The 24,823-nt window shown below is 36.3% G+C and overlaps 1 protein-coding gene across 3 annotated transcripts in view; it reads left to right on the top strand.

The window, feature by feature from the left end:
- The window catches only part of ZNF385D (zinc finger protein 385D), a 963,336-nt gene that overhangs the window by 927,675 nt on the left and 10,838 nt on the right, over window positions 1–24,823 (top strand). For all 3 annotated transcript variants that reach the window (XM_008951641.4, XM_003826172.5, XM_034955966.3), the window contains 3 exons: window positions 9,666–9,899; window positions 21,208–21,386; window positions 22,801–22,902. In XM_008951641.4, the coding sequence (XP_008949889.2) occupies window positions 9,666–9,899; window positions 21,208–21,386; window positions 22,801–22,902 (515 nt within the window). The remainder of the gene's footprint in view (window positions 1–9,665; window positions 9,900–21,207; window positions 21,387–22,800; window positions 22,903–24,823) is intronic.

The raw sequence follows: 24,823 nt of genomic DNA, 5'->3' as shown, positions 1-24,823 counted from the left end.
CACTAGTATTTTTCTCTGCTCCAAAGATCAGAATGTGTCTCTATCCTTCCTCATTTGTTATCAAAAAGTGCATCTCTCAATAGAAAAGTTTGTTTAGGCCAGGCACGGTGGCTCACGCTTGTAATCCCAGCACTTTGGGAGGCTGAGGAGGGCGGATCACCTGAGGTCAGAGATTCGAGACCGGCTGGCCAACATGGTGAAACCCCATCTCTACTAAAAATACAAAAATTAGCCAGGTGTGGTGGCATACCCCTGTAATCCCAGCTACTCAGGAGGCTGAGGCAGAAGAATCACTTGAACCCGGGAGGCAGAAGTTGCAGTGAGCTGAGATGGTGCCACCGCACTCCAGCCTGCATGATAGAGTGAGACTCTGTCTCAAAAAAAAAAAAAAAAAAGTTCATTGATTAGGTAGTATCTAAAATTTTTAAAATAATTTTCTACTTTTTTCCAGGGTTCTCTTTTAGAGTAACTAGCTTCCCCTGGCTTGCCTGGGATGTGCCAATTTTAGCACTGAAAGTCCCATGTCGCATGAACTCCCTCAGTTCCCTCAGGCAAACAAGGACACTGGTCACTCAATCTCTCATTTCCCTCTTCTTGCATTCATGACTTGCTGTTTAAATGACATTTAGCTTTACAGCTGAGACCAGTTAATCTAAACCGGAAACTAATTGGCAGATCTGTCAGTGGTGGTTCTTGAAGTGTGGTTCTCAGATCAGCAGCAACAGCAATACCTGGGAACTTGTTAGAAATGCAAATATTCAGACTTCACCCTATACATACTGAATCAGAAAGTCTGATGCTGGGGCTGGGCAGTCTGTGTTTTGTCAAACTCTTTGGGTGATTCTGACGCATACTAAAGTCTCACAATCACTAGTTTATACTAATAGGATTCTTTCTGATTCGTGAAATTTCCCCAACATCTTGGCCCCATGATAGGGGGATGTTTTGAGAGCCAAAGGAGCATAAAGAGTGAAAGAAATATTATTTGAAAAATTATAAGAGGAAAATGATTAAGGATGAAAATTTCACTTAGGAGGTCAATGATATGCTTTTTTATTGCTATGCCAATTTTCAGTCTAGAACCTACCTGACAGGGATATAACTCCAACTTTTAAAAGATAAGCAAATGCCTAACGAATTTGATGGCAGCAGCATCTTTGTTTATCAGTTACCAACAGTCTGGCAGACACTGTTCTAGTTATGTTATGGAGCATATTTATATACTAAATGAGTAGAGAATATAATCCTCATTGACTTAGAAATTAAGGCACTGACATGATAAGACATTGATATAGATTGCTAAGGTGATTGTTATCAACTAAGGACAATGCTTTGATATTAAATTAGGCTAAAAAGACATGCCAAGGCTTCTTTCCTAGAATGAGTCTCTAATTTACAGATGCTAAAGAAAAGAAATAGGGCAATTTAGCTTGTAGAGGAAAAAAGTAATAATACTAACTCTAATCAGCTTATCTCTCTTTAAATAGAGACCTTGTATTCTGAGGGCGAGCTTACGTCAAGCCACCTGATCAGTATTGTAACCACTGGAGAGATGAGCAGTGTTTAGTCATGTCCCTAATACTGTTATTGTCAGTCACCCTTTTACATCTGTCTTTTTCTGTTGGCTTCTTTCTTTTTAGGTTGTAGGGGAGACCCATTGTCTAGAGAGAATATACGCTTTGACTTGATGAAATCCCAATTTAATCTAGAAAGGTCCATTTTGAGGTTAAGAACATTTCGGAGATGTGGAGGTTGAAGATATAAAGTAGGTCTCAGCTTTGGCTGGCCAATATGGGATCCTACTTATCTCCTCAGGGGACTGGACAATTCGTGTCAAGGCTCTGTGCTTCAGGAGCCTCTGCTTCTTCCTCCTTCATGGTCCAACTTTCCTGCCCCTTCTTCATCTCATTAGCTTAACCCTCAGTTGCCTGACCCAAGTCAAGGTGTGTGACCTGGTCCTGATCACCACCTCTTTTTTGGGGCTTCTGCAACTGTGCTCTGTCCTGGCAACCTGCTTCTGTAATCTGTTTATCCCAAAATTTGAATGAGTAATAGGAATTGCCTAAATTTTGGATAAATTATCCTACAAAATAAAAGCATTCTCACATTGCCCCCTCAAATCACATGATCTTTGTAGAAAATGGCCGGTCCCTATGAAAGTAATTGATCTTTGGCATCAATAGGGAAATTCAGCTGGGCGCAGTGGCTCACACCTGTAATCCCAGCACTTTGGGAGGCCGAGGTGGGAGGGTCATTTGAGGTCAAGCATTCAAGACCAGCCTGGCCAACGTGGTGAAACCCCGCCTCTACTAAAAATACAAAAAAATTAGCTGGGCGTGGTGGTGTGTGCCTGTAATCCCAGCTACTCAGGAGGCTGAGGCAGGAGAATTGCTTGAACCAGGGAGATGGAGCTTGCAGTGAGCCGGGATTGCGCCACTGCACTACAGCCAGGATGACAGAGTGAGGCTCCATCTCAAAAAAAAACCAAAAAAAGGCCGGGTGCTGTGGCTCACGCCCGTAATCCCAGCACTTTTGGAGACCAAGGTGGGCAGATCGTCAGGTCAGGAGTTCAAGACCAGCCTGACCAACATGGTGAAACCCCATGTCTATTAAAAATACAAAAAAATTAGCTGGGCGTGGTGGTGCGCGCCTGTAATCCCAGCTACTCAGGAGGCTGAGGCAGGAGAATCACTTGAACCTGGGAGGCAGAGGTTGCAGTGGGCCAAGACTGTGCAACTGTACTCCAGCCTGGGTGACAGAGCGAGACTCTGTCTCAAAAAAAAAAAAAAAAAAAAGAGGGAAATCCAGAAGTTAAATTTTTTAAATGGGCTCTGCTTCTGCCTTAATATTTTTCATTAGAATAATGTATGGTCTAATTTGCATGTAATACATGTAGCACATAGTGAGTTCAACAAGTAACCATTATCTATGTATATGAATCTATTCTTGATGTAATTGCCTCAAACAGATAATAAATTGGACAGCTTTGAAAATCATCTCAAAAGTTTCAGTTCAATATTTTTGTTTTGTAAATTTTAAAATCTCCTTTCTAAAATTTTTAATGCATACAAGGCTTGGGAAATTTAGTTCAAATAATGTAAAGGTAGAAAGAAATAGTATAGTCACCCAATCCCTTAGAACATTAGAGTTTCATGCAGGCTACTATGGGGAAGAACTTGTCACTTGATGAAAAGTATATGTGATTACTTTTTGCATGGAACTACCAAGTCACAGACCATTAGAGACACAGTGAAATCAGTTTGAAGTGCAATTCATTTTTCTAATATTTTCTAGTAATACTTCTTCCAGCTTATTCTTCTCAAGGAGAGTGAATTCATTGTTCCCTCCACTCTTACATTAGAGTCCTATTACTCTTGCATGTACAACTTATATTGCATTTATTTTTTACCTCCTGTGATTAACACAGCATCCTGTATATGGATGGGTCCTATAAGACAGACCCCCAAAATTTTCAGGACCAAGCATAAAAATGGAGACTATATGCCATGTATCTAAATATGTATCAAGTTTCGCCTAGCAACTCCACACTTTGTTCCCCAGGAATTGTCCTTGGGACCTGGAGAATAAAGAATCCCCTCACCTGAATCAGCCTTGAGTCTGGTAGTGAAGCAGATTTGTAAGAACAGAGCGGAAGCAGTGCCCAAAGCCAGAACTTCTGGCTGGTGACTGGACCTACCCAAATCAGGTACCCTGCAAAGTGGAGTGGAGCACTTGATTTCTCCACAGCCTCATTTGGTGGCTTTGGGATTTCTAGGCAGTTTAAAGCACTTTCTACAGCTATACCACTCTAGCAGATGGGAGTGAGGAATTCAGAGCAGGGGGACTTTTTCTGCTTAGACATACATTTTTGTGATTTGGGGTGGCCAAATGTGTACTGTGTACAAAAACAGCCACTCTTTCTCTGGTTTCCAGATAGAAGTTGTGATATCTTCCAACCTCTCAACACACACACACACACACACACACACACTTATACACAGATATACACATATAGCCATACATGCACATGCATACACATAGACACATACACTCATAAGTGTGCACACACACTTATGAACTCCCAGCCTCTGTACTCTGGCCTTTGGGGCACCCAGTTCAATTCTCACTTCCCTTTCCCATAATTCCCATCTGCTCAATTGGTTACAGAACCCTGTAGAAACTTCTTTTATTTTACAAGAAAAAAAAAACAACCCACAAATAAAGGGACTTTTAAGCACAGCCCAGTGCCAAGGCCATTCCTGCCTGGGTCTAAGAGTGTGGTATGGGCTCAATAAATTTTAGTTAAATGAGATAAAAGTGGTAGAAAAGAAACCACCAGGAATAATTTCTAAAGACTGGTGGTTTGTTTTTGTTTTTGTTTTTGGTCAGAAGCACCTTTTTCTACTTCAGAATGTCAGCATATTTATGAGGAAGCAGCTGTTTTCTTCATTTCCTAGCAAGTCTGAGTGAGACTTAAATTCACATAGGAAAGAAGAAAATAAATCAGATGTAATTCTGAGCCTTCAATCTACAGGAAAACATGATGAGCATCTTTGGGTTATAACACTAATCCCTGTTACCTGAGAGGAAACTCTAGTAACTCACCTATGGTTTTTCCACTTGAGTTATGAAGTCTGTAACCAGAGGAATAAATTTCTTGCCCAGACCATGTAACTTGGCTGCTCCATGTTACTATCCAAAATTCAAGTGTTGATATTTTTTGGAATCCTTTCTTATGCTTTATGGATTTTTTTAAAGAAGTATTTACAGTGTTTTTATACAAGACGAAGGTCACAAATGGGCCACTTTGAATACTGATGTTTCCTTTTATTCTCAACTGAAGCCCCATTCCACAACGTATTAGCAACCTGTTTTGATGCCAAAGCCAAATAGTGACAGTTGCAGTAATGAATATTTGCTACAGGGCGCTGGCAGAAAAATGGCACAGAAATGCAAGCCCAAACCATCTCAAATCTTTCTCTTCTCACTGAATTTCACCCATTATTTTTAACTCCTTGTCACATATATTCTTCCAGAGTCTTTGGTAGAGTAGTGCAAAGAAATCTGAATCAGCCTTTGGGAAACAGTAAGAAAAGCGAATCGTTTTCCTACTTTCTCATCTTTTGCAGGGGGCAAAAAAAGGTGCAATGAAGCCCTGTGGTTTATTCTTACCATTCTGCACAAGAGGTTAGTTGAGAGCTATAGGTTTTTCTTTTCTTTCCTCCTTCTAAATGATTTTAAGCAACTTAATACCTTAGCATTATGGTATTTGGATATACATAATTGACTCTAGCTTGGGCCACGCTTAGTTTCTTTTATAGTCAAATGTTTAAGATGTTGTCTTTCAGCATGCATAATAAATCAGGACGAATTCAATTATTTTATAAAAAATTAAATTTTAAACAATAAAAAACAAATGAAGAGCACATGCAACTGAGCCAGACTGTGTTCAAATCATTGTGTTACCTGTTGGCAGCTCTGGCGTTGGGCAAGTTACCAAATTTCTCCATACCTCAGTTTTGTTGCTATGATGATAATACAAATGTTGTGCACCTCTTGTTTTTTATGAGTTAATACTTGTAAATACTTTAAAAGTGCTTCCACGATGATTAGCTATTATTAATTTATTCATTGTTTTCTCTCAATATTTATTGAGTGCCCATTTCATGCCAAGTATAAGTACAAGAATATAGCAAAGAATAAAGCAGATTAAGAAGTTTATAATAATAGTTATTATTTCAAGTCTTTATGGGATGTCTCATAAACTATTCTGCCACTAAGTACATGATCTATGTTTATTGGCCTTCTTATCCCCAGTGGCTTGGGACAGAACTTAGCACAAAATAGTTCCTTAATAAATGTTGATGTAATAAAGTTTGAGTGCATGAGTAACTGCAGGTAAGATAATACGCACTAGATTTGGCATTGGGAGATACAATGTCAAGTCTTAGTTATTATCTCAGAGCACTATGTGACCTTGAGAAATTTCCCGAAACTTCTCTATCTAAAAATTAAGAAAACTATGCTATAAAGCCATTAAGCTTCTTTCTGACTATGATTCTACAAAGTAACTTGAATGATGCACCATTTGTTGACTGGTTATAATTCTGTTTTTCTTAAAGTAATAAACTTTAACTCTAGAATAGTTTTAGATTTGCAGAGAAGATACAAGAATATATCAGAAAGTTCCCATATACCCTGCATCAAGCTTCTCTTATTGTTAACATCTCACATTAATGTTGTACATTTATCACAACTAATGAATCAGTATTCATACATTAGTTTAACTAAAGCCCATTCTTTATTTGATTTTCCAAGTTTTTACCTAATGTTCTTTTGCCCTAGAATCTCATTCAGGGTGCCATGTTACACTGATTTCTCATATTTCCTTAGGCTCCTCTAGACTGTGATAGTTCTGCACACTTTCCTTGTTTTGATAGCCTTGCTAGTTTTGAGGAGTACTGGTCAGGAATTTGATAAGTGTCCTTAAGTTTAGGTTTGTTTTCTGTTTTTCTCATGGTTAGACAGAGGTTACGAGAAGGAAGCCCACAGAGGTAATTTTCATCACATCATGTCAAGGGTATATGCTGCTGTTAACATTATCATTCATTTAAGATTCTATTTTAATGTGTGGACAATAATTATTTATAACTGGTAATTTAATGTACCATATTAAAGTAAACTTCTTTGCTATATGTATGCATTGTATAGAACAGATGACTTTCTTTGAATAAGTCATAATGCTAAAATATATTTACCTTACTTTCTTGGTTTAAAAAACACCCCTTTATCACTGTTAAAAGGTAAGTGAAAAATCCATTACTACTTATAAATTAATAGTATTCCTATCTTTATGGAGTCAAGTTCTACATATTAAATTTAAGATAAAAAATATAACTTTTTATTTCTTTCACACTAACTACATGCTTAGAAAATAACAAATTTATGGTTAGCTATGTGGTCAAAAGTATTCCAGAAAGTAGACACACCAGAAGTTGAGTGTTGATATCAATTCCCCTAAGCCTGTCTCATGCAAGGAACTTGTCTTAAGAAATGTTAATACTTCACTAAGCCCTAGGCACAGAGAATCTGATGTCTCTAATCTTCTGTTGTCTTTGGTTTAAATGTACATTATCCTCTGGGGTCAGAGAAACACTAATGTAGATGTCACAGGAATTGAAAGATTCATGGTTTTGTTTATTCTATGCTTTTGTTAACAAATTGCACTATAAATAGGAAAGTTAGTTTAAGATTACTATGATCTATACTATGTGGCATTTTCAGATTAAGACCAAGTCAATCCAGAGGAAAAGTCTTTAGAGCAGGGTATTACTAGGGAAATCTTTACCATAGTAGATTTCAATGAAGTAAATACCCACAGTGTCACGCTGGCTTCAGTGTGTGGCCAAACTAAGTTTAAATATAATATCTGTATTTATGGTTATCACTCCTGATAGAGCTGATCCTAAGAACAATTTAGTGGTTTTAGCCCACTGCTCCCTGTGACCTTACTATGGAGAATCAGTGTCATGGCCAAGAGTATCATTCCCAACTTTTTTTTTTTTTTTTTTTGCCTCAAAATCTGATTTTCTTGTTCCATGAAATGCTTGGCTCGGGCTCACAATATACTACTTTTGTGTCCTTGGGAAATTTTCTTAACTTCTAGAGTTTTCTCATTTTTGCAGCTCTGTACTGTGGAATTACTTTATAAATACATACAATTTATACAATAAAAAATGGAATTATTTTATAAGTATATACAATTATTTTAAGTATGTAAAACACTTTGCAAATTAGCTACTTGTTGTTTATTCACAGATACATACACACATGCTTTCAAACAATCATTTCTGGTATATAGGGGGCAATGATCAGCTATGGCACCATCTTAAAGTTGTCATGTTTTATTCCATCTCTAGGTTCTCAGAGATATTTTTTGGCAGTTACTTCATATTTTAATAAGGGAACATTAACAGGCAAATAAAAACTAATCAGGGAGTGGACCTTTCAGTGTGCAAGGGAATAAATGTATTCTAGTGACAAAACTTAGTGTTAGGGTAATTTTACTTATTTTTCTCTAGCCACGAGACACAGATTTGCAGCATGATTTTGAAAACTTGGTAGGTGAATGTTCTTTATGACACTGAAAGAGACTTACTTGATGATCTTAGCAGGTAAATAAGTGATTGAAAGTGTGTGAAGTGTCAGGCAAAGGAAACAAGATCCAGATGAGTTTTTTTAATACAACAGCCCTTCAACAAGGATTCATTTCTCTTTTTATTGACTAGTGTTTCTGATGCCCTATTTAGAAAAGCAATAAAAAACCTCACCCATATTTTCACCCCTATGCCTGGATGAAAGGGGATATCCCAGTTAAGAGTCATTCTGTGGCTGCAGTCAACTCTTGGTAGTAATGAACTAACAAGAAGTAAGCATTTATGCAGACAACACTTAATTGCAGACAGACCACTGGTCCTTACATCCTTGCCAAGTCTCTTTATCATGGACTTTTCAGTGTAGCATTAGATAGTGACCATAGCAGTATATGGAATGAGAGACAGCTTCAATAGCAGATGTACCTGGAGAGGCAGCCTAGGAATATTTTGGAGAGGAAGTTAAGAACTAGCTGAGAGGCAAAAAAGTAGTATATGGGTAGATAGGATATGAGTGTAGAGCTTATTTGCAATTTGTTATTGGGTATGCCAAACATTGCTAACGTAACAGTGATTGGCATATTTGGAAGGGGAGCTGTGCATACCCAAGTAAAGTTAAGACAGGGTAGTTTTACTTTGGAGATTGATCTCTCCAGATTTAGCATCAGACTTTAGAGCCAGAAGGGTTGTAGAGTTACAGTGCATCAACATTTTCATGATCATTTAACTCTTAAAACAATGTGAGTGTTTTAAGATGGTGTGGCCATCCTGCGAATTCCTTGTGAATAATGGCTATTGATGTCTGAATATTTTTGCCACAAACTCCCTGCGTACAGCTTGGTACAGGGCATGTATTTAATAGATATGCTAGACTAGTATTCTTCTTCTTTTAATATTGATGATTTTTGTACCTTGTGTTGAATTGTAACTCTTTGCAAATAGAGCAATGATTTTCTGAACTGTTGATCTGGTCAAAGCAATTATGGCATCAGGGTTCCAGTTTTTGTTTTTTTTTTTGTATAAGCATTTGCAAAAGGATCTGTACCTGTTTTTTAATTAAAAAAAGAAACAATGAAAGACAGAAGTAAAATAGATAAGTAGTAAAGAAAAATCAAAGTATCTTAAAAGCATTTATCTTCTATTTTAATTGTTTAAAAATCTAGAAAAAGCCATTTAGAAATATGTATTGAGAGACAATATATTATAAATATTGTTGTACTAAGGCTATGTGTTAACAAGAGAAATTTGTGGATATTTACCCCATAGAATATTTTTAACTTGTATTTATGTTGATGTTCAAGAATCATCTGAAAGTGTTATTTTAATACATGAAATTAAATATGGTCATCTATGTGAATTTTTTTATGAGGCGATTGATGCATCCTTGACAAACAGCAATTGCTAGCTGCTCTTATCATTATAAGCAGAATGCAATATTCATGATACATTCCTGAATAGGGAAAGATAATACCATTGTTTTTCCCCCTTTTTTCTGTGTTATTTTGAATACAGACGGTACTGCAGGGACACCAGCAATATCAACGACGACAACTGTGGAAATCCGCAAAAGCAGTGTTATGACAACTGAGATCACCTCTAAAGTGGAAAAAAGCCCAACGACAGCCACTGGCAATAGCTCATGTCCTTCTACTGAGACCGAGGAAGAAAAGGCAAAACGGCTTCTTTACTGTTCGCTATGCAAGGTTGCTGTCAACTCTGCCTCGCAGCTGGAGGCGCACAACAGTGGTGAGATGCAGCGATTTCTTTTTTGTTTCAACAGCTCTGCAATTATCTTCCTCTGAATAGATTAGATCTTTTGCAGCAGGGGACAAAGGGGTGGAGGAAAACTGGCAATTATTACATGGAAATCATTAACCATTAAAAAATAAAAATGACGAGCAAAGTGTCATTTATATAGGGGCAAGGGGTGGTTTCCAGGGCTTGAAGTCCATGGTGTGTGTGTGTGTGTGTTATTAAACATTAGGAGATAAAATGAAATATAATCCTAAAATGTGTTTTGCATTTATATGATTTCTAGTTTGTTTATTTATTTCCATGCATTTGCATCTAAATGACATTTTCTAAAACTGTACCCATAATATTGTCACAAAACGTGTAGTTGCATGACTCTAAGCACCTTTGGTTAAAACCCCTCTATTTTGATTTTTATGAAAAAAATAATGTTATTTGGGCTAAATCTATGGAACCTGGACAATTAAACTTAAAAAAGTGTTTATTATGTGCCCATTCAGATGTGATTTCTAAATGTACTCTTTTTAGTTACTCTTTCCAACAACTTTGCAGTAGCTTAAAAATGTTATTCTTTTCAATTGTTTGAAGCTCAGAGAAGGCACAGAACATAACCAATTAAGTGACAGAACCATGATTTGAACCCAGATCTGTCTGACTTCAACACTAATTCTCATAGCAGGGAGAAAAATACTGGAATACTGACAAGCCAGGATAAAATGCTCTCCCAATATACCCATATATTTTGGTTCCATCTTGCTGCTCTGTATGTGTGTATACATATATATATACCCCCTCATCTGTGTGTACACACACACACACACACACACTCTCACAAACAATGATCAGCTTTTCTCTAAAGACTGGATTCATTGCCAAGATCAACTTTTCTCAAAAAGACTGGGTTCATTGCCAGGACTCTGTCAGCAACTATAATAGAAAAAGAATCATTTGTGAATCATACCCTGAGTTAATATTGCAGCTGTATGTTGAGTCATTGACCAGTCATTGTGCTGCACTGGTAATATTCAAGTATTGACTTCAAGACTCTAAGGAGTAATAGCAGATGGAGAACAATTTCTTCAACACATACCTTCCTCCAGCATATAACGTTAGTTGTAATGAGAGAGTTCATGAGTTCAGGTACTAAGAAACACAGAAAAGTACCTGGCCTTAAGGTAGAATCTATACCTTGCAGATTTTCCATGTGTTTATTCATGCAAATACATTTCTTCTTGAACGCAAGATATTTGGGAGAGTATAAACATCATTGGTAGTCCATTTATTTCTCAAGAATCCTTGGTCATTCCGCATAGTGACTGAGAAACACATTCATTTTGAGAAAGCATCAATCTTGACAGATAAACACACCATGTCCTTTGAGACTAGAGTTTATCAAGCATTTTGGTGGGCTGTGGTGTTTTACACCTGTAATCTCAACACTTTGGCAGCTGGGGTAGGAGAATCATTTGAGACCAGGAATTTGAGACCAGCCTGGGCAACAAAGGGAGACCCGCATCTCCACAAAAAATTATGAAAAAAAAGTTAGCTGGGCATGGTGGCATGTGCCTGTAGTTGCAGCTACTCAGCAGGCTGAGGTGAGAGGATCTCTTGAACCTAGGAGGTTGAGGCTACAATGAGCCATGATCGCGCCACTGCACTCCAGCCTGGCTGACAGTGAGACCCTGTCTCAAAAAAAAAAAAAAAAAAAAAAAAAAATTGGGAGTTGTTCTTCTTGAATTCTTATTAGAAACATCTGATTAAGAAACAAAGAAGGAATTACTTGTCAAATTAGGGCAACATTTTTCCTATTCTACTTCCAGGTCCTTATCTCTACTTTGTGTGTCAAAATTACCCCAGAGCTTTAAAAATGTATGTACCCAAGCGCTATGCCCAGGGATTCTGATTATTATATCCAAGTCATGGGAAGCTGTAGTTTTTGGAGATAAATAAATAAATAAAACTTCAGTGTTTTGCAGGCACAGCTGAGAACTATTATAACAATCTTATCCAAGAGTTTAAGGAGGTGAAATGTGGCTGTCATCCTTTACTTGAATTCCCTTATAAGAGTGTTCTCTCTGAACCTTAGGCCTAATCGGTGGACTACAGCCACTCGCCTTCTTTCTAAGCTTCTCCTTGGGTTGCCTTTTCCCTGTATTTTCCCTCCTGCATCTGAGATCTTTTTCTGTTTGAAAAGAACCCACTCCAAAATCCTGGCCTAATGCTCATTTTAGAGCTCTCCTTAGACTTGCACTAGCAAGCTGTGTCAGGACTAAAGGTAGCAAGGGAAGAAGAAAAGACATATAAATAGACGCTGTTTGAGCCCCTCTGTCCACCATTTTTGATCTTCAGATTCAGCCCTATTATTTGTAACTTGAACAGTGTTGGAAGGCTCACCATGTCTAGGATTTCTTCCAGATGTGGATAAATGTGAATGCAATCTTACCTGCACTAAACAACTGCCACATGCATACTGGCTGCCTCTGTATCTTCTCCCTAGGGTGTGGTATGGGGAAATCCAGGGAACAAAATAAAGAAGAGAAAATCTAGAGATACCTGCTCTTCTGCCAGGAATACTAGCCACAGATGTAGGATTCATCATATGATCATTGTGGTGTGTTTCAGTTTGGACTCCCTCAAAAGCAGATTTGGAGACAAGGATTTGAGGGCAAATAGTTTCTTAGGGAGGTGAAGGAGGTTAAGGGAGTGGGTAAAAGAAAGAGGGAAAGGAAGGCAGCCCAAACGGAATGCATGATTTAGCCAATTACCAAGTTGAACAATTGGGGCTGACCAAATGAAACCGTTAGACTTCTGGCCTGCACTCCGTTTCACTGTGTTAAACATCAAAACTTCTACTGGTCATGAAAAATGACAGAATTAATTAATTCTGATTCTATTTCTTCATATTTATAATCACTGTGCTATCATTGTTAATTTATAACCTAATGTTTACATTTTTTAAAAAAAGATGTAATACCACAGGGCTTAAATGCATGAACCGTGCCCTTGGTGAGCTCAAAGTATTTGGAACTGTTATGAACTTACTAATGACACAAAAACTTGTTACTGAATTTGTGTGTGTCTGGAGCTCATGTGGTGTCAATTATAAGATAAGTAATAAAAATCTGCGAATTTAATATACACTAAATCTTAACGGTAACCACATTAATTGTTTAAAATATAGACTAACAAAATATTTTTTAGGGAGTAGTCCTTTATCACTGATGTTATTTAGAGTTGCCAGATCATAGTGCTGGTAGAAAGTAGTTTGCCTAGGCCGTTTAGTTCATTTAATTGTTGTTTTCTAAAGTCTCTTTAAATATACCCCACTATTGTCTGCATTCGGAGAAGACAGCAATCAATGCCCCACCTTTAGAACTCCACTGTCTCCTACACTTATCCCTGCCCCTCTAATAGTGCTTCAGAAACACTTCTCTGCTTTCTTTCAGAGCCAGATACTAGAAAGCCAGTGTTAAGATTGGATTGTGTTTTCAGGGAACCAGGTTTGAAGGCCAATTCTGATCTGAAGCAGCCAGGCTGCAGGGTGGGGAAATGTTTCCCTTGCATCTGAATAATAGTTCTAATTGTTTTTCTTGTTTTTCCCCTTTAGAAACACATTATATACATAAAATAGGGTCTGTAGCATTAAGTATAGAAATGTGCATCTATGAGGGGAGCGCCAATGATCTTTCAAAACATGTTTTTCAATCTTAGAAAATGCATTCTGAATTCTAAACAAATGACCACAGCCAAATTTTGGGAATGCAACTTCCATTAAACACTGTCAGTGATATAGGACAGCAGAATGGACTAGAAGTGATAAGAGTTAAATTTTGCCCCCAGATATGCAGAGAACATTTCTATATGGACCTGGGCAAGTCAGTTGTCCTCTCTGGGCCTTTGTATATATCTGTCTTTCTATCTCTCTTTCTCTTTCTCTGTTGCTAATGGAGTTAAGAAGCCATAATGGCATTTTTAAGGATCAAATATTATGTCATGATTATTAGTATGACCACAGCTGCTCCTGGCATTATTTGGGGATCAATTGTGTTCTTTCATTCGCTTTCCCTTTGATTTTTCACTAGTGTGTAACCATTTGAAGTTGCAATTAATTGATATATATTCCATAAGATTGGAATACAGGATTTGAACAGAGGCATTCCTACTTTGATTTTTTTTTTTAATTTGGAAAGGGAAGTACCTCTTTTGAGCTAACTAGTGGTGTTTACAACAGTCTAAGAATTTTTTAAACACCTTAAGAGTACATAGTCTTTTAAAGAGATTTGGAAGCCCTTCCCTTGACTTATATGCTATAGATACAAATATTACAAAAGATGTGTTTTTCTTTTTCTTTAAAAAAATTTCCCCCCACAAAAAAAAAATTCCCCCAAATATCCTAGTAGGTAGTGCTCTGCTTAGCTAATTTTGATGGTTTTCTCTGTATAATTTGAAAGAAAAAAAGAAAAAAACCTTTGAGATCGTTTACAGTTAAAGCTCATTACTAATTTAGCAACATTGGATAATTTTTGCTAAACACATCCTAGTTTTTGTCTTATATCTCTAGACAGAGTTTATTCTATCCCCTCACCAAGTTTCAATATGCAGAAAAGAGAGTTATCAAATGACAGACTTTACTAAATTTTAAAATGCTCAGAGGGTTCTAAACTTTTGCCTTAACAAAAGCAACAATGTAAAAAAGAAGGATGAGAAGATTGATTAAAATTTGTTGAGCAGATCAAAGTGTCAAGAATAATCCTTAAAACAATAAATGCATTTAATACATTTCAATAGAGCAGATAATTTCTTTTCAAAATAAATGAGGACATTGAAGCACAAAGAAACCTAAGCTCACACAGCTAATGGAGGCAAAATCTGTCCCGCACAATTCTAGAGCCTGAGCTCATAACTTTCTTTTTACAAATGAAAAAAAAAAGTTGTATTTGTTCATCAATCTTTATTGATATCTAATACCCCAGTTAATTTTTCTTGATTATCTACTATGTGTTAGACACAGAGAATACAACTATGAGCAAGACCTAGTCATTGTCTTCAAGAAGTCCATGTCTAATTGTGACTCTGTGTTCAGAAGTGAAATACATACTTGCTTCATGTGAAAAGCTCATTTAAGCCATTCAGCTGTGGTTAGTGTTCATGACCTTATTGCTATTAAGGCCCAAAGATTGTTTGCCACTTCCATTCAACATCTTCTAGGGTAATGATAAGGTTTCCCTTTAATTGAAAATAAAGATAGAGACTCGTCTATCACAATTCTTCTGTTGTAACTTCTTTAAACTTTCTACAAATGATGATGAAAACAGCCTCATAACTCCCTGTGCTCCACATGGCCATACAGGGCATATTTGAATATTGGAGCTGTACTATCTAAAATGGCAGCCACTAGCCTCAGGTGGCTATTTAAATTGAAATTAATTGCCAGTCCCATTTCTCTGTTGCGGTGCCCTCATCTCAAGTGGTTAAGAGCTACACATGGCTAATGGCTACCATATTAGCCATACATTTGTATAGATATAGAATATTTTTATCATCACAGAAGTTTCTAGGTACTAGAGCTATAATTCATAAATAATATGTTTGGGGGATTTTGATAGTAAATGATTTCAGGTATATTACCTAATAATAAGAATTATTACATCACTGTGAGCATTTAGGGTTTACTAATTTCACATTTGGTGACTTCTCACTGATTAACAACCAGAATGAGTGACTTCAGAAATGTGTCAAGATGCATTTTCTGGCTATGTTGTTTTATATGACTATTCTTGTTAAATGAGGTTTCAAGTGCAAAACAGTGGAAAGTTCAACCTGGGTCATTTTTCCCGTCTATGCCTCATATAAAATCACTGATATTTAAAACATTTCTGAAAGTATACATGTGAAAATGTGTTACTACTGAGGACTTGGAGCTTAAAGTTGATAGGTGGGTAGGCTTTTGCTTTTTACTTTATATTCTTTTGTGCTCTTTGAATTTTCTAGCAAGAACATCTGTTGCTTTCATTAACAAAATAAAAAATAAAACTAGTTTACACAAAATGCGAACAAAAGCACTGTTTTTATAAATAAGAGCATTATGTTGCAATTATACTATGGAAGTGTGATTAATTTGTCCATTTATTAATTGTTGCATGTTAATAAGTTTAAGACCTTTTCACTAGGCTTTCTTGGGGAATGGATATAAAAGCAATGTGGTATTTTCCATGGCCTTAAGGAAGGGCCTTGTTTTTAAGAAGAAATGGGTGCATATAAAGATTTTTCAGTGTGTGTCTAGAGAAGTGGGGGAGAGCCTTAGTGTTTTCTATAGTCACACTTTCAGGGCATTATGGATAAAGAAAGCTTTCTGGATGTCTGATATTTCTCTTCACAGGCTGGAATTTCAAGGCTTGCTGCTATATTAGTTCTCACATTTGTCTCCACTATCAGATAAGCCATGTGTTCTGCCCATTGGGTCCCTCAGCCTGCAGAGCTCTTCCCTGGGTTTCCTTTGGTCACAGGGTCCATTGTGCAGCTTGTCTCCTACCCCATAATGACTTCAGAGCTTTCCCTCCAGGACCATTTCTGAAAAAAGCATGCTTATTTTTTCCTCTGTTTTAGACTTCTTGTTTTCTTTGTCTCTATTTTCACCTTTCCAAATTGGACTTTGGATATATTACTGGTAAATCAGTGAACTACTTTCAACCAAGGAACTAACAGAAATGATAGAATTTTTTTTTTTTCTTATTTGGGGCAATATTTGGTCACCTGATACCTAGATGCCATTCCAGGTGCTTAATGTTTGTTGATATTCTGATAATGTAAACCAAAGTTTTCTTCTTTAGGAAAAAATTAACATGGAAAATGCTACTATATAGGAGGTCAACATAATAAAAGGTTAACTTGATATTTAGAGATTTTTAAAAGAACACATGGAAGTGTTTGATGCTAATTACACATTCCAGGTATGTAGATTTGAGAGAGCTTTCCTTCCTTAGTATACACAAGAGTTATAATGCTATTATACCAAATATCATAAACACCTTAGCAAAAAAAAAAAAAAACAGCTTTGCATTTTGCTGTTTGTATGGAGACTGACCACTTTACTGCCCATTTATAAGCTGAATCATTGAACTTGTCAATATGATGGTAACTAAATTATTGCTGGCAATTGTATGAGTTTGTTAAAAATCTAGTCAAATGCTATTAAATAGTATTTAATGGGCCTTCTGAAAAACTAAACTTAAAGGTATTCAAATTTATTTTAGAGAGGGGCAAATTTTTCAGACTATACCAACTAGATTTCCCTATAAAGTAAACCCCTCTGAAACTTTCTTTGTAATTTTTAGAAAATAATTTGGCACTGTGAATCGAGAGACTTAAAAATAGTTATATTCTTTGTCCCTGTAATACCACTTATGAAAAGCTATCCCAAGGAAACAATCAAAAATGTGATGAAAGATTTAATGAGTAGGATGCTCATTACAACATAATTATATAGGGAAATAAAGGGAAATAATACAAATGTCTAATATTAGATAATGGTTAAATATATCATCTCGATGTATTACAAGTCTATGCTGTCATTAAAAATCATGTGCATTTCTAAAAGTATATATATAATTTCACAGGAATTTTATGCAAAGCCACTTTAGCTAACTTATTCCAACTTTTTAAAATGCACATGTACAAATAGAATATAAAAGACTGGTACATGATACCTATTATTAATATTTTTATATACCTCTAGTTGGTGAAATTAGGGGTTTTTTTCTTAAAATTTTTTAAAATTTATCTTATGACCTAATAAATTATTTCTAATGTATGATTTATTTAACTTTTTAGTCATTTGCCAGTTTTCTTGTTTACCTATCTTTCCTTTATGCCAGTACCAAACTTGAAAGCCAGCTAAAAAGAGGAATTGTAAGAATGATGGGAAACGAAAGGGAAGTCTAACCCCTTGCCCCCATATTAACTTGATTTTAAGTGTAATATGTATCTTTCCCCCAAATACTCCAAAACGAACAATTAAGCAGAAAGCAAAAAAAAAAAAAAGTAGGATTTCTTGGAGCCTTATGCCGTGCTGAATTTAGACTGTGGTTGGAGTATGATTTCACCTTTCAGAAATCATGAAGCTTCAGGTGAAGGTATTTGTCAGTACCAGCCTTTTAAAGGTGATAAAAGAAAAATAGTCCACTTAGCTCCTTGCAGAGTCTCTCCTCAGAGGAAGGAATGTAGTGCAGAAGTAGACTTATGAGTGCCTAGCTGAGCCATCACAAAAGAAGGGACAGCCTTGCAAGATGTTTACGTGATGTTGAAACCAGAGGAGACCACCGGCCGCACAGAGCCATATCTTCGCAAAGTGTCACCATTCGTGGCACTCTGCTCAGCAAAAAAAGCATTATGAGAAAAAGCAGGGGGTGGGGGTGCGGGGATGGAAGGAGAATTGTAGACTCAAATTCCAAGTTTAGAAAAGACAGTATTAACAAAATAGAAAATTAAAGATTTGTGTGTAACTGAATTCAGGTGGCTTAGAAATTCTTAGTGAATTTCTAAGGAACTTAGCTAGAAATCTACTTTCTTTCTGCCAGGGACTTCAAGTAATGCTTGCTTTGTGACCACGAGCTAGTAACTTAGTCTTTCTGAGTCTCAGTTTATTATCTCCTAAATGGGGATAATAATAGCACCCAGCTCATAGGGTAGCTGTGAGCAGGTAAAAAACTTAGCACAGTATCTGAAACATATTACAGATTTAATACAAAGGGGTTCTTCTAATACTAATTATGTTTATATTATTAATGCACATTTTATCTCATACATTTAAATGCTTTATAATTAAGAATACATTTTCCTAAATTTTAGCTGTATTTGGAGGAAATACAGCTACACTTACTGCCTACTCAAGCTTTAAGATCTTATAAAACTATCTAATAGTTATTGAATTATGATTGACAATATGTTACTAAATGTATGAGGTTACACTGTTTAAAAGTTCTACTCCATTTAATGGTGAATAGTAACCCTAGACTCAATAGTTATTAATTGAAGTTCCCTTCCCCAATGTTGCCACATTTTTAATCATATGTATACCTGTGTGTGTGTGCATGTGCATGTGTGTGTAAGTGTATGTTTATAAGGTATGGGTATATTTAATTGTCCTATCTTTTCTAGCTTCTATGGAGAGACTATACTTAAATAATAATTCGAACAACCCAATGACTTTCTGAAAAGATGGGTATTTCTAAAATGTTCACATATGTCCCATTTCTATTCTTCCTCTAAAAAACATGACATAGATGGGTCTTAGCTTGCCAAAGATATTCTGAGAAGCACCATATTTTCTGAATCTTTGCCTGCTATTGCTAAGCCCTACTACTGGGGCCAAATCTCTTAAATTTTCCATTATCTCCTGAATACTTAATACTCAATGCTAAGACAAGCCACCTATGTCTGGCTTTTTTCTCTTCCCAATCAACATAAACTACTTAAGTATTATTGAATAGGTTAAAATAGTATTTGGACCCATTCAGCTTCCACCTATGAAACACCAGCTACCAATCACAGATGATATTAACCAAAAGTGAATTTGGAATGCCTCAAGAAAATCAGGATGAGGGTCAATCTCCAACTGGCTTCTTAAGCATTCATAAACTAAACTAGCCCTACTAATAATGCTTCTCAGTGTCACTGAAGGAGCTGCATAGAAACATTTTGAGTAAAATCATCTGTTAGGATAAAGAAGTTTTCATAATCATTTACATATTTTGTTTCTTGCTCCCTAGGACTATTTTTTCTTTGCCCTCCTCCCACTTATGTCATCTTCAGCTCCCACTTATGTCATTTGCAGCTGCAGCGGAAAGCATTTGTGCTCACTATATTGCAAAGGAGGTGACTGAAATAAGCTCCCGTGAAGCATCACAGTCATTACACTGGAGCAGTTCTCTGGTTCCACGTTTCAATTCGTCCTATCTTCCTGCGAGATATTGACTTTTTCCTTTCTCTAATGTGTTGAAATATGAACATTTTAATAAGAATGGAAAAGAATATGGATATTTAAAATAGGCCATCTAGGTTGTAAGAATGAATACTTTTTACATTGGACTCAGTAAAAAGTAATCATTTTGAAGAAGGGAAACATGTGGCTAGAAACCTGTTTAATTTATTTATTGTCCCTTACTTAATATAATGTGATCTGCAGTGACCTCGAGTGCCCTTCACAATATATTTTCCTCATTAACATTTAGTGGTTCTGGGAAGCTGGCCTGTAACTCAGAAGTTAGGAATCATTTCTTTAATGGTTGCAGAATGTACAATCTAATCCATTCAAGTAGCCAGGGGAAACTACTACCAAATATTTCTAAAATCAGAATGGCAGAAAGAACACAAATGATTATAAAAGAAAATGTCACAGAAAAAACACATGACCAAGTGAAAAAAATGAAGAATACTTATCAACTCTAAAAAAAAGAAATTTTGTGCAAAATTTTCAGAGAAAACTGCCATTATGAACAGTATGTAACTACAGTGATCTCAACAAAACAAAACACAAATGGGTTGTTAACGGTTGACAATTAGAGTTACATGAATGATGTGTGAAGGTCTGAAGATGTTGTTTATTAAAAGGAAGCAGTTATCCATCGTGTATATGCTTGGGTTACGAGTCCACCCCTCATCTTCTCGGTCATTTGTTTACATAGCCCACCTGTGTGGGCTTCACTATTCTAATATGGATTTGTTTTTTAGAGTCATTAAGCTGTTTATACTATTACTCTCTCTTTGAACCTAAAATACATAGCCACGAAAGCTTGTTTGTATTCTGTTTAGAAAGTGGGTATTTAATTAGTGCCACTTCTATAAACACACCATGTTTAAACTGATTACACTTGTTATACATCACCTCCAGCTATATCTTTAGCAAATAAGTGACTCTTCCTTGTCAGGTATCATTTATGTCTTGTTAGTATCAAGAGGAAATGAAATGAAGTCACACCCATTTCATTTCCCCTCAGGACTCTAAAGTTTAGTTACTATACTAACGGTGCTTGTTTGTAATGCGGAGCATTAGAAAAAAAATGAATAATTTAATAACATTATATAAAGCGATGAAAGCACATTGTTACAGTCTGCTGTATCATGTATATACTTCTGCCCATAATGCCAGGAAAAACTGCACTAAAATGAGGCATCAGATTTTGTTATTGTACTGTTTCTTAAAGGTATATACTAGCTAAGATTTTTTTTCCTCCCATCCCACCTCCTTCTCTCCCTCCCTTCTTTCCTCCCTCCTTTCCTTCCTTCATTTCAATATTCCTGACAGGTACTAAGCACAAAACCATGTTAGAAGCCCGGAATGGAAGTGGCACTATCAAAGCCTTTCCTAGGGCAGGAGTGAAAGGCAAAGGACCTGTTAATAAAGGAAACACAGGCCTCCAAAATAAAACATTTCACTGTGAAATCTGTGATGTGCACGTCAACTCGGAAACGCAACTTAAACAGGTAAACAGCACGTATTCTAGGAATGAAAACCAACAAGGGACAGCCTTATAAGCAGGATGTGTGTGCTTCCTTCCTTTTTATTTCTGTCTTTCTGTCCCATTCACCCATCTATTCATCCATCCCTCCATCTGCCCATCTGTTAACCCACTTATCTTCCCTTCACTGTTCTGATTTATTTATACTTATTTTAGTTACTTGAGGAAATACTAAAATGTAATAGATTCTAGAATCTTTCAGAAATTGTTGGCTGTGAGTTTTTACTATTCTTGTATATGAAGAGTGGGTGGAGAAGGGATATCAGGTCTTTTCTCTACCAGATTTTCCACTCAAAAGTGTTGATTTTCTTTAAAGATCAACTTGCAGTATTCTGTTTTAATTTGTTTAGATATTTACGTGCTACAAGTAATTTTATACTGAGCTATTCTTTCATTTTATGTGTTTTATTATATGGTGTTGTTCTGTATGTTTAGATCTTGCAGCCACCTGCAATAGGAATGACTAATCATGTCGTGTTCATTTTTACTATGAATAGTCTTCCAAAGAGATCATTTATACATTGCCAGCTAAACGTTCAGCCCTCATGTTGTATTTTGTTTTGTATATATGTACAATATTTTGCTGATTTTATGCACCTTAGTTATTTATCTTTAGAATTTAAGGGTTTGACATTTGACTGTACAAATGTGAGGATAAACATTAGTATGGAAATAAATTCATTCGTTCCTGGGCATCTTTGTTTATTTGCATGTAAAATTCCTTTAGACATTCCTTTCCTTTGTAAATGTTTTTCAAAAAAAAAAAAAAAAGAGATGTGTGTAGTGATAAGAAGAAAAGCTAGGAAAAAAAAAAGACACTACTATTTGTTTAAAAATACACTAAAATAGGCTGGGCGCAGTGGCTCACGCCTGTAATCTCAGCACTTTGGGAGGCTGAGGCGGGTGTATCAAGAGGTCAAGAGTTCAAGATCAGCCTGGCCAAGATGGTGAAACCCCATCTCTACTAAAAATACAAAGAATTAGCTGGGCATGGTGGTGGGCACCTGTAGTCTCAGCTACTTGGGAGGCTGAGGCAGATAATTGCTTGAACCCGGGAGGCAGAGGTTGCACTTAACTGAGATCGCGCCACTGCACTTCAGCCTGGGTAGCAGAGTGAGACTCCATCTCAAAAAAAAAAAAAATATATATATATATGTATATATATAATAGTATATATATAAGTATATATATATGGATAGCATAAAAATATATATCCTCAAGGCATCAGAATCTCAGGACAAAAGTGCATGATCTTTTATTTTTGTCTTTCTGAAACTTGCATGAAATAATGAATATCTTTCTCCAGGTTAAAGCAATATTTGTGAGAGGTTTTTGCAGATGATTTTTTTAAAGCTGTCATTTTCAATTACTTTTAATAGCACATTAGCAGTAGAAGGCACAAAGACAGAGCTGCTGGGAAGCCCCCGAAACCTAAATACAGTCCTTACAACAAACTACAGAAGACAGCACATCCACTGGGGGTGAGTGTCATTTTGCAAGAGTCCAGCCTCTATTCCCAAATGGAATTATTGGTTTCTTGATTTGTTCTGGCATTTTGCCACCTTTAACCACAGCCCAGTACCTTTTACCTTTTTGAGTTGAGTTCAGATTTATCATAGATCATAGGGAAAAGAGAAAAACCAAACTCTTTTGAGTCAAGTAAGTAATCCCATGAAATCTGGTCTTGATGTAAGTTAGTACTTTTGGAAAGAAGGTCAGGAAAAAACAAATTCATGTATATCTTTTTTAATGTGTTTAAGAGACAAAATATTGGTGGTGTTGGTATTCTCAACAATTTTGGATTTTGAATAACAGTCAAGGACATTCCATAAAACCCAGGAAATATTTTGTAGGAATTTCCTCTCCCCATGACTGCAAATAAGCTTTTCATATTGCTAAGTATACTATTATAATGTCCTGACCTGGATATTTTGGTAGGACTTTAGAGGAATCCTGTGAAACCTCCTGACATTGTAGATGAATATTGATGAACATGTATATTATTTTGTTTTGTTAGTTTGTTTCTGGTTGAAGTGACCATAGCTTTCATCAGAGAGACTCAGAGCTCAATGAAAAGTTAAGAACAACTGTTCTATAATATAAGCTAAATTGTGCATTTTGAAACATTTATTCAAAATAGATCTTATTACTATTGGATGCTATTATGTGCTGCTGACACATGAAAACATAAATAAAGGAAAACTGCAATTATCTATTATGAGACCCCAGTACAAGCTGTCCTGTTAGTTTAGTAGCATTGCCCATTTTTGTTCAAATGAAGTTATTTTAATTTTGTATCCTGAAACTTTGCTGAAGTTGTTTATGAGCTTAAGGATCTTTTGGGCCAAGACTATAGATTTTTCTAGATATAGGATCATTTTGTCTGCAAACAAGGATAGTTTGACTTCTTCTCTTCCTATCTGGATTCCCTTTATGTTCTTCTCTTGCCCAACTGCCCTGGCCAGGACTTCCAATACTATGTTGAATAGGAGTGGTGAGAGAGGACACCTTGTGTTGTGCTGATTTTTAAGGGTAATGCTTCCAGCTTTTGCCCATACAGTATGATGTTGGTTGTGGGTTTGTCATACACGGCTCTCATTATTTTGAGATGTGTTCCCTCATTACATGGTTTATTGAGAGTTTTATCATGAAGGGGTGTTGAATTTTATTGAAAGCCTTTTCTGCATCCATTGAGATAATCATGTGTTTTTGTCTTTAGTTCTGTTTACGTGATGAATCACAATTATTGATTTGCATATGTTGAACCAACCTCTCATCCCAGAGATAAAGCCAAATTGATTGTGGTGGCTAAGCTTTTTGATGTGCTGCTGGATTTGGTTTACCAGTATTTTGTTGAGTTTTGCATCGATGTTCTTCAAGGATATTGGCCTGAAGTTTTGTTTTTTTGTTGTGTCTCTGCCACGTTTTGGTATCAGGATGATGCTGGCCTCATAGAATGAGTTAGGGAGAAGTTCCTCCTCAATTTTGGGAGATGAAATAATCTGTACATCAAGGCATGACACAAATTTACCTATATAACAAACCTGTATATGTACCCTTGAACTTAAAATAAAAGTTTAAAAAAGTAAAGTTACTTTACCTTTCTGTAAAGACACAATTTTAGCTGCATTGGGAGGTGAAGAATTCTGCACAGTGCTTCAGCACCACTAGTCATAACCCTGAATGCTATCTCTGTCCAGCATAGATGCAGCTTTTGACAATCACGTGAATGGTTCTTAAATAAACAGAGTAGTCAAAATTGTGTTGCTATTAGTATACAAACCCTCCTTCTTCACTATGACTATGTTACTGACTCCACAAATGGGAACATTCTCTCAGTGAGAACAGGTATTTTATTGATGTTACTAGCCAGAGAATGAACTGGCTTTGTAGAGAAGGATT

The sequence above is a fragment of the Pan paniscus genome, chromosome 2 (assembly GCF_029289425.2).
Source record: "Pan paniscus chromosome 2, NHGRI_mPanPan1-v2.0_pri, whole genome shotgun sequence".
NCBI lineage: Eukaryota > Metazoa > Chordata > Mammalia > Primates > Hominidae > Pan > Pan paniscus.
Note: the sequence above shows the minus strand (reverse complement) of the source record. Positions and strands in the feature narration are given on the sequence as shown.